Below are 11,494 nucleotides of genomic sequence, written 5' to 3'. Positions count from 1 at the left end.
ACACACACACTTTTTACAGGTTATCTTATACAGGCTTTCGAAAAAAGGTGTTCAGTTCTGATTGTATTCCTATAGTAACCCATCGTTGGTCTTTGTATCGGTCTACAGGCATGGCCTGCGCCCTATGTCTGGGCCAATTTTTGTATGTGTGATTGTGTGTCTTTCGAAGATTAAATTGAATTCTGTCGCAAATTGTGCAAAAAAAACAATGTTGGAAATAAACAACACGCGTATATGTGACAGACTGTACAAAACGTGAGCAAAAAACAAATCCGCTGAAAAGAAACGCTATACGTGAATGCCAACACACAACACAATAATAAAACACAAAGATGGAAGAAGCAAATTGATTTAATACTGTGGTGTGATAAAAGCGTGTACAACATAACAAAATGACAATTCAACACTTTTGGAACTTTAAGTCTATGGCCATTGTGAGGCTCAATCAAGAAGCCGCTTTCCTTTACGTGTTTGCTATACCTTTTTTCCATTCTTGCTATAAATCAGGTATGGGAAACTTATATAGGGCCTATGCTTACTACTGATGGCCGTACGAGTTGCACTGAATTTCGGGCAAAATAAACAAAATACAACATTACAGTGAAGTTCAATAATCTTTTTCTATGGCATAGTTCTGGCCGTAAACTTTACTTTTTTGTGGTTTGAAAAACGTTGACATGAACCAGATGTAATAGTTAAGCGGGCCTCAGCCAAACGTTCGCCACCTCTGCTCTAAATCGGCTCTTAACGACGCGAAATCATTTGAAAAATACAAGATGGCAAAAACGCATTATACCAATTCCCATGTGACTGTTTGTTTCACGGTGTATCAGTCTTTGCTTTCCCGCCACTTCAAATAGGACAATCCGGAAACGCCGAGCAGGATCAAACCGGCTCCAACTAGTTCCAGGGCATCCGGCAGCATTTCCAGTATGGTGTGCTCCAAGATAATGCTCACCACTAGGTCGGCATTTTGCGCCAGCGACACCAACGCGGGGTGAACCAGCTGGACAGCGCTAAAATGCCAAAAAATAAATATTTGCCTGTGGAGCCATATTGGTTTTAACAGTAAATTATTAATCTTGAGGCACTTTATTTATCAGAAAAAAAACAACAACACAAATTCATCAATTTGTTTTGGTAAACCTTTCTTACAGTTGGATTCTTTATCCCAACACGAATATAGTTTAATATTGTAACAGTATTTTAGGGTTAATTACACAAGCAGTTGGTTTATACATTTAGATTTAACAACGCGTTCGCAAGGCATTCAACATCACATAAAATATTGAAATAAAATAATAATTAGGTTCACGAAAATCAATATCCATGGACAAAAACCACATGTTCAACCTTTAATAGCCATGAGTTGCTAATGGATCATGGCTAAGCGCCAAACCCCGGCATCTAGAACATGTTTGGACCGCAGACATGAGCCAACAACAACAAAAATCTTTACAAAAAATTCTGCAATATTTTAGGGCGCTGTTAATGTGGAACAATATTACACAATCAATTTTAGGCTACTGTCAGTAGAATACTGATCTTGGAAATTCGTTTATAGGTCTATTGACGAATAAAACAATGCGACAATCATATGTTGCGCAAAATTATGTTACTTTTACATGAACACCATTGGTGAAAGTAGGCCGAAACGGTCCGGAGCGGTGTTCCGGTTAAAAAATATTATTTTTAGACAAAATGTTGCTTTTACCAGGCCACCACCCCTTTTCACCCATCCATCCCGCCATTTCTTTAAATGTAACCTATTTAAACCAATATTGCAGTTGCATATTTATGCAAGACATCGGAAGATAACCTCAGGTTTCATAAACTTATTTTAGACTTTGCAAATTATATTTTAGGCCACAGTTTTTTATTTATTTACTATTTCCAATAAATGTTTAACGTGTATACAGTAAACAACATAGGGCAAATAAACAAAATTGGTTCGGATAAATGTACGAGTGTATACGTACTAGTTTGACGACCACGTAGCAATCGATGACGTCACGCACACTGCAAGAGTGTAAGCGATCCCAGCAGCGGAAGGTGGCCACGGGGAAGGTCGGATGAGAAGAAAGAAAACGGCGGCGAACACCGTCAGAGACGAGTGGTACAAAACCACGGAGAAAGAGTGGATCTCGTCTAAATTGAAACGTTGTCATTCCTCGAGTTTGTTATTCCTTAAGTTTTCGGAAAACTTAACACTAAACAAAAAATGCGAAGCACACTATATAGCTTTGAAATCAAATCTCGAATTTTGCATAACAATTTTTATGGGATCTCGTCTAAATTTGAAAACCTTGTCATTCCTTGAATTTGTTATTCCTCGTTTTTTTCAAATCCCAACACTATAAACAAAGAATGCGAAGCCCGTTAAGAATATAATCTCGGATTTTGCATGAAAATATCTATTTTAAACGAACTTAAAGATTGTCAATTGCATCATAGGTTTAAATTTTAATATAATGGTCCTTGTCGTGTCCTAAAATGTAGGGCGTATAGCAGTTTAGTAGTAACTTGAGTAAATGACCAAGCCAATTAAGTGAAAATATGTCACAGTTTTCAAGTGACTTGACATGAAGTCTTTCGGGTAAAATGACTCGGCGACTTTTCGCAGGTAAAACAATTTGCTTGCTGTATGTTACGTTTTTCGTTAATTTTTAGTTGATGTATTTCTCAGTTTTGGCGAGGTAACCAATTTTAATAGTTTAATGTTTTATTTTTATGTCATTGTCTTGACTTGAACTTAAGTTATTTTTCAAATACTTTTACCTGGACTTACGTATTTTCAAAATGACTTGTTTACAACACTAGCGAATAGTCTCAATTACGCAGTTATTAACCAAGATCCGAAGAAAAAAACAAAACGCTATGCCACGAACCTTTGACTTTTCGAACGCCGATCATTCCCAGGCTTCTTGTGATGCCAGCTAGAACAATGAGCGAGTAACCGTACGTGTTTACCAGCACCTTGTTGTCCTGCATGCCACTCGGCACCACGTAGTCCTTAACCGGGTTCGTCAAACTTGATGCTTTAAAATACGATAAAAATAAAGTAAATAAGCTGAGTTAAATATTTTCACGTTGAATAGTGCTTCAAATTAAGATAACACACGGCTATATATATAGGCGTAGCCAGGGGGGGGCCCTGAGGGGCCATGCCCCCCCCCCCCCAAAAAAAAATATATATAAATATTTTACTCTTAATAATTTGTTTTGTAGCATTTATCACAACATTTGATCACAGGCATGCCACACCTTCAATTGTCATGCATTGTTACGTCACAAAAGATGTAGTTATTGTAACATTTACTCTACATTAATGTACTTTTACTACTTTCAGACAGTTTTTGCTCATTGACTGTTTTTTGAGTATTGCGTTAACACTCGGTCAGTTGCTGCTCGAAACGGTTTGCTGGCATTGTTACTTGTGTTCGTTACGGCAGTTGATACAATGCCAAGAGCTAAACAAAACTTTCCAACTTTTTGGCCCCCCCCAAAATTTTCGGCTGGCTACGCCACTGGCTATATACATTGATCATACTTAATTTGTTTTGCGTTCGTTTGTCTTAATCACAACAAATATGTCAGGGGGGATAAAACTGTATATGATTATCTTTTGGAATCTAAATTTTACAACAATTTAAATTCAGTAGTTCACTAGAGTTCGTCTTAAAGGGAATATAAACTTGGAGACTTGTCTCGTACAACATTATTATTTATGTCTTGTATTGGGCCTTTTAGCCATTATTATAAACGATCTGTTGAACCTTTTTATAACAGAATATAAACCATTTTGTCGGACAGTGCAGCAAACCGCCACGAAAAGTATCCTTCATTGAGAGGCGAAATCATAGGCTTTACAAACGCGACCACACCTAGCTAACTCAGCTGTTAAGCCAGTTCTTTAAAGAGCATGTGTGTTATGTCCGTCTTATTTGTATTTCAAAATATAACAAACTAAATGTTTAGAAAAAAATACATCTCCTGTCCTCGGAGGTAAACGACGACAATGACTTTTAACTAAAGCAAATAGTCTTTATCCTATCTATCGTAAAAAAAGTCATTTTATTTGATGTAAGATAAAATATATTTCGCCAAACAGATATTTCCGCATTCCATTAATTCGAAAGAATATTTTCTCTGACAAGATAATTCGATTTGACGAGATACCTTAAGTCCGTCAAAAGGATTACTAAAATGACAACAGTAAAGCCTAATTGAAGAATTCGTGCGCGCGCCTATTAGGTAATAAAGAAATAGCCTAACATCAACGCTATAATCCTAAAAGGTACCAATAGTGCAATGAACGATTAAACAACTTTGTGTATTTACGAAGTATAGGCGACTACTTCCAGCCACCATAATTGGACTGCTCTATGAATTATTCACATAACGTCAATACATTCGATTTTCTTCAGTCTAACGAAAATGTTTATATTAGTTCACATTGTGGTGAGAATACTGTAATTACTGTGTACCTTAATTTTCCAGAGAGTGACCTACACATTGTAACACCTTACACGCGGGGACACTTACCTATGATCATTGATATCCCAGCCACGCACACGAACACCGCCACCAGGTCTTTGGCGAATATTCGTTCGCTGCTCAACAGAAAGGAGAAAAGGACTGCGAATACCGTCCGTGCAGCGCCCCGCGTGGCGATAGCGTTTCCAGGTGGGATCACGCTAAACAAAGATTTAAATATTTATAGGATAAATAGATGATTTTTTTAGAACCCATATTCAAGGTTTGGTTTGGGTGACCGCTAAGTAGTTTTAAGAGACCGCAAGTGTATCATTTAAATACCAAAAAGTTGCGAGTCCAAACTTTGGGAAACCGCTGGAGAAATTTGGGGGACCGTTTCGGTCCCCCAAAACACCTTAAAAAATACACTGCCCACATTAGTGGTTTCAAGTTTCTTTCCTTGATTGTGGATCCCTTTGGATTACTCTAAATTCGAGATGACCCTCATCAATTTAAGAATAAAATTAAAAGAAATAGTTACTTTACTGTTTAAATCGGCAGTCATTCAAACTATTGTAGTAGGCTACACATGCGGCGAATATTTAATTAAACCTATTGAGAAAGATGTGCTCCGGTTAATTCATTTAGCGCAATAAAAATACGTGGCGCGGACCCCTTATATCTCCTCACGACCCCCCTTTCTGCAAAGGTCGGACCCAATTAAAAAAACACTTGTCTAGATGTTCGAAGTGTACTGTAACTTCTTCAAAATCGATTTTACAGGGTTACTTCTAGTATTAGTAATGTAGTGAGTGTTTACATTTACAAAACAAACAAAACAAATTGTTTTGTAACACAAAATTAAAGTTTAATTCTGACCTTTTTGCATAAAAGTCTCTCTAGTCATCTTTGACACAAGTTTACAAGTTCCATTCAGCCAATTTGCAATGTTTTTTGTTTATTTTAGAAAATGTGGTACACCAGATTACCACCTAACTTGCTTACTTGAATGCTTCGAACGAAGCTGCCGTAGCAATGCTGTAGGCGACAGCGATCAGGATGCACAGCTTGACTCTTCCCTCCGGCGGGCGAAACGGGGACTTCTTGTACGCCATTAGCGAACCGAATAACACACTCTGCAAAAATCACCAAGGCATTTGAAATATCAGCCATTCGCAAATTTGTTTTCAACAAACCTCATTGCATAGAACAGGAGGTGCGAAACAAATGTCTGTCGAATATTTATCAGTCAAAATGTTTTACTATGGAACAACGTCTTGAATGCATGTTCTGCTTTTAAAGGTATTTTCACTCCATAATTTTGAGTAGTTAAAACTTAAAGGTCCATTTATTGACTTTTGGAGAATTGATTACCATATTTGCAGGTTATAACTGCATCTACTTGCTTTGCAAGCTCAAAGACAACCTTGTTCAAAAAGTATTTCACTACATAAAAAAAACTTTTGGGGGAATTTATTCAGTTTCCATTACACAAAAATACACCCAAAACCTACAGGCGATTGTAATATTATACAGTTTTACAACATTTCAACACCAAACTCTAACGCAGCCTTTCTTAACCTGGGGTAAATTTGCCCAAATTTCCTCTTTTAGGGGGTAAATGAGCTATCAATCAAAATATTAACATCAGTTGACGGGACAAAAAAATTGAGGTATTGGTAGCCTACTTTCCTAGTTCAAATTAACTGCTGTTTCGAAGCTAGCCTATAGTAGCCTACTGATTCTTTATCGTCCAGTGTCGGCAACGTTATGCTTCGCTGTTTGATGCTTGGTTTATCGGCAAACATCCTTATCTCTTAGTTACTTCTTTGTTACGCCTAGAAAGTTCAGCGATAGTGGGTTTTAAGCGCTTTATTAATTAGTAGTGATAATTGCAAGGTTTAATACACCTTTTAAAAATCCAGTGCTGCTTATGCATGTAATTGGCTACTGTTTTCACTCGGTACTGTTTAACTGGCCCAATTACTATCTACTACTTTACCAGACATTGAACAGCTCGTTGCCAAAAAACAAGGGCAGCCGTCGCATTGAATATATCTGATGTAATTTGTTACTTACGTTCTTTAATAAATAAGCACCTTTTTATATACTGGGGGTAAATCTGATTTTTTGTTAAAAGGGTAAAACATACAAAAAAGGTTAAGAACCCCTGCTCATACCTGCACAGCACTTCTCACAAGCAGTGTTTCTCCCGCCCCGACCCCGTTCTCGCCCGCCAGCCGTACGAACACACCCGTCAGGCCGTACATCAACCCCGCGCCAAAGAGGGCGAATAAAATCCCCTTTGTCACGTCACGGAGCGACGACGCGTCGGCCCCGGCCTTTTCCGGGATCGAGGGCGGCGTTTCCGGGGTCTCGGCGATCGATATCGACTTTTCCTGTGACGTAGTGGAAGTGGACTGCTTCTTCAGCAATCCGCGATGAAGCGTGGTAAAGCTGCGCCCATCAGCCGTTGTGATTGGCTCAGGAGTTGCGTGACGTCGCGGCTTTTGGCGCCTTTCGTTGTGGTTGTCGTCGATTTCTGCGAACAGAACAGTCAGCTAACAGCTTGAACCAGAGTTGAATCAATTGTAGTTTGTATTTGCAATTGATTAATGAATTACAGTTTTTAATGTAATTGTAATTGTAATGTAATTGAGCGATTTTTCATTTAGTGTAATTCTAATTGTAATTGTTATTTGCTAAAATTTTGGCTCAATACGTGATATTGAGAAAATTTGAAGCTTCAATGCCGAAAATTGTAATTGATGTAATTAATTACCTTTTTTAATGTAATGGTTATGTAATTGAAACATTTAAAGGAGTAATTGTAAGTAATTCAACTGAATTAATGTAACTGGTCCAACTCTGCCCTGAACATCTGTTTTGTTGGCGATACACGAAGTGGCAGACAGAGATACAAGTGTACACAACAAAAGGATGATCCTGATGTGGTTTGCTGGGTTTTGCAACTTTTAGGTTTAGTTGTTTATACACTCGTCAGCAAAGCAGTGATCAACAAGCAGAAACCTGATGTCAGTGGTTTCGGATTCCAGAAAGATACACAGTGTTGTAATTTACTCAAGTGTATATGCTTTGTTCAAGGTTTGCAATAATTAGGTTAGTTTCTGTTATATTGCTGGTTATACTGTTGCATGGTCAAAGTTTACATTGAAGAGTTTTATTAATTTCTCTGTTTGAAACGTACAAGGAAATGTATGTTAGGTGAATAATTGTTCCTAAAACCATCTCATTTACCAAGATCTTAAACGTTTGTAAATAGCTCGGTTTACTGGTTTGATACCACTAAAATTAATAAATAAGAAAAACAACAAATAGGTAAAAAAAATTTCATACAAGGGGGGCAATGTTAGTCAGATTTCAAGTGTTAAGGATTTAAATAACCTTTACTTGTGATATCGTGCCCCCGAACCTAGAGCGGTTATATTCAGGTTACTTTATTTTATAAAACTCTCGATGTATGTACAGTTTAGTCACGAAGTAAAAACAAAGTTTGATGCAACAGTTGTTCTACCTTTTTCCTTGATGGTCTCATTTGTTTGATGAAGTTTGTCTCCCGGAATTGGTTCGTTGTTTGGGTGTTCCCGAATCTCGTTGCCGATCAATGGACTTTTTTCAGTGGACTGAACGCCCTTCTGTCTGAAACACAGCCAGGGGCTTATAACGCACGTGACGAATATTGACGGTGGCCTTAAGTCCGTCTTTGGTGGGTGTTTAGCCATGATCGAAAGGGATAAAAATATGACAACAGTAAAAGCCTGATTTACGTTTTTGTGCGCCTATTTTGCTAATTAAGATATGACATATACACTATAATCCTAAAAGATGTCTACAGTCCAATGCACAATTAAACAACTTTGTGTATTCAGGAAGAATAGACGACTAATTCCAGCCACACTGCTCTATGAATCATACACATAACGTCATTACATTCGATTTTCTTCAGTCTGACGAAAATGTTTATAAATTATTAAACATCTAGCTTTTCAAACGTCTAATCCACAACACTTTAGGCTTGTTTATACTACACATAAAAATAAAAGCACTTTTCCAACATAAGCGGACATTATTTTGACACGTAGTACCTGAGAAGGCCAATCCTCACTCTTTGATGTTTTGTTGAGTCATCCATTGTAATTGGACAGTTTACCTATTTTTTGAAAATTCAGCAGTTTTGGTATAATATTATTATACACGACAATATATATTTTTTGCTGACAGTTTATCTTGGTACATCGGCTAATCGTCTATACACACTTAAAACACAAAAACAAACAGCGATTTCAATAGGCAAACTTAACTCTACGGTCAAAATTTAACTACAATGTTTACCATATCTCGTTTTGCGGCTTTTATGTTGAGCCTATACTTTCACAAAATGTATTCAACGACGTTTTTAATCTTATCGATTTTTGGTTGTCCAATCATTTTGATTATAATAGCACGCTTAACAAGCTGTCATATTGGATGCCAGTTTTAAGTTCTTGGATACAAGTATTATTTAAATTGAAGAAACCTGATAAAGCAAACAACTAGGCCTATACACACTAGCTAATGTGTTTAACCTCACACATAAAATTTATATCCGACGAGGAAAAGAATAAAAATAATTAACCGCCACACTAAGACTGGTTTTATGAATGTTAATAAAGCCAACCTTAACTGAAGATGTTCTTACCCTTGCTAAACAAGCACAATAGCAAAAAATTAAACCATAAACCTGGTAAATGGTATTAATATGGTTTCTGCCCAACACTGTCAATTCTTCCTTGTGTACCTTTTTAACAGAATGGATGAGGCTTATTTTGACAGTAAAAGTTACGTACATGACGCTTTAGAATAGTTTAACGCTACAGCAGAAATACGTATCCTTTCGCAGACATAACCAGCTTCAAAGTTATATGCAGGATCTTAAACGCAAAAACCAAACTGTTTAATAAGGATTCAAGTATAGTGCTACAGGTGTTTGTTCGTTTATTCTGGCTATTACTTCGTACGTAATTGGGAGTTTCAAAGATGAGACCGAATAAACCATTTTAAACCAGTGGTTCTTAACCTTTGGTAACCTGTCGAACCCCTATGTTAATCTACAAGCGATCGTCGAACCCCAAATTTTCGCTCAGTATACTCGTTTCTTCCTTCTAACAGCTGAATCTTGGCATATTCAAATTATAAACTTGCTTTTATATAGGTTAAAATGGCAAAACTTGCAATTTATAACGTTACATGACACCTTGACACATAAAAGAAATTCGAATTTAGCTTGAAATAACAGCATTTATGTTTCAGGGGACGTTCTCACCGGCCCTTGAAACAGCTGCGTCGAGCCTCAAGGTTTCGATCCAACCCTGGTTAAGAACCACTGTTCTAAACACTGAAACTTGCCAACTCTGTTGCAAAATTGTCACCTAAATGCTGTCTGATAGTTCAGATCTGCGGCTAAAGTCGCTGTCGTGATTTTCGGTTATGCACTCATCAAAAATTAAAGGCCGCATTCTCTCCCTGGGACGGCACTACGTCTCGTTAATGAGTATGGTGGTCGATTTTTGAATATCGAACGCCCGTTGACTTAAACGAAACCGCCTTTGACCAGCGAAGTCCAATCCCATTAAGCACACGCCACCGACACCTATACTGCACACGGAAGCGTTTTACAACAAACTTTTACTATAAATGAAGGTCGACGCGGTTTTTCTGTTTTTTTGCACGGAATTAAACCCAAATACATTGCAAGCAACACGGGGCTTACAATCGATATAGTGCCTGGATTAAATCTCGGCATGACCAGAATTGATTACACACATCTGTAAGACGTGGAAAGATAAAAAATAATGATAAACGACGTGTCACTTAATTTACAAAACGCAAATGGCGATAGTTTTAAATGGCAAATTAGGTTTGGAGCGAAACTTTCTAATCCAAACTGACTGAAAATTCGTCTGGACCCTTACGCTTTTTTTATCTTTAATTTAATGTCGCCTTTGTGTTGTCAGTTTAGTGACTCTTTTCGAGTTTGGAATCCTTTGCCAGCAATTTGAGCCCGTCTGGCGTTAGCTCCATTGCTGTTTCATAAAGAATTAATAATTGATGTATCCTTCATAATATACTCTCAATTTAATTGCAAGAAAAATAAACTCGTATTTCACGTCTTAAGTGCGATTTTGTTAGTTTCGTTGGCACGCATAGATCTTAAATCATTCTTGCGTAATCGGCACCTACAATTTCTCGCAAGATATCCGACAAGCTAAGAACTCGTTTGGAGGCGATTTGCAGGCTGGTTAAACGCACTGCTTTACAAGGTGGGCACAACAGAGGACATCTGCGACTGATTAATATTGCAAGAGCTTGTCTGTCGTATGTTTTGTCCCCTCTTTCCTGCAATCAAAGCCCTTTGGGTACGTGATTTCATGAATATTTATCGCATGCGTGCCTGGACAATAAATCCAGTCCGGCAGCATGAGCTCACTGGGAATTTATTTTTAATAGCTATAAGTCGTTTGGAATCATTATAATAAAAAACATGCTTAACACTGTATTTGCTTATATCAGTCTATAGGCCAATAAAATATTCCGAGACTAAATTATTTTTAGTGGAATATAAATTTTGCGATCAAAATGCTGCATATCTAGCAAAAAAAACATTTATCTGGCAGTATACACTGTACATTCAAATTAAAAGTTGTTTAAAATGGTAGAGAATACCGTTTTCCATTTCCCAAACAGAACAACCATCTAATTACCAGGGATAGATCCATGGGCAGCAATCTATTGTTGGACGACTTTCACCATAATGTAAAAGCCTACGTTTTTTGCGCTACATTAAAGCTATAGATTTAAAGAAATCTTTTATCTCAAAAGAGTCATGCATAGCCTACTATACCATGTTTTCTGTCCTTTGAACATACTTGTGAAAGTATTTTATTCAAATTACGAATTAGGCTACAATCAACTAGGTTTATGATAAAAATCCCACTCCCTAATAGAATCCGAAGATTGT

At 37.3% G+C, this 11,494-nt stretch overlaps 1 protein-coding gene and 1 long non-coding RNA gene across 2 annotated transcripts in view; one reads left to right on the top strand and one right to left on the bottom strand.

Annotated features, from left to right (window-relative positions):
- Positions 1-11,494, top strand: part of LOC146145451 (uncharacterized) — a 119,721-nt gene that overhangs the window by 89,654 nt on the left and 18,573 nt on the right. The window lies entirely within an intron of this gene.
- On the bottom strand, positions 218-8,739 carry LOC146145453 (solute carrier family 35 member G2-like). The gene is made up of 8 exons (XM_083390200.1): positions 8,583-8,739; positions 8,012-8,136; positions 6,657-7,018; positions 5,482-5,612; positions 4,546-4,697; positions 2,889-3,038; positions 1,980-2,148; positions 218-1,016 (listed from the first exon to the last, which is right to left on the bottom strand). The coding sequence occupies exons 1-8, from the start codon at positions 8,627-8,629 to the stop codon at positions 830-832; spliced, it is 1,323 nt and encodes a 440-aa protein (XP_083246326.1). The 5' UTR covers positions 8,630-8,739; the 3' UTR covers positions 218-829.

This window comes from Ascidiella aspersa, chromosome 5 (genome assembly GCF_963924565.1).
Source record: "Ascidiella aspersa chromosome 5, kaAscAspe10.2, whole genome shotgun sequence".
Classification (NCBI taxonomy): domain Eukaryota; kingdom Metazoa; phylum Chordata; class Ascidiacea; order Phlebobranchia; family Ascidiidae; genus Ascidiella; species Ascidiella aspersa.
The sequence above is the reverse complement of the archived record's forward strand: the minus strand, read 5'-3'. Positions and strand labels throughout refer to the sequence as shown.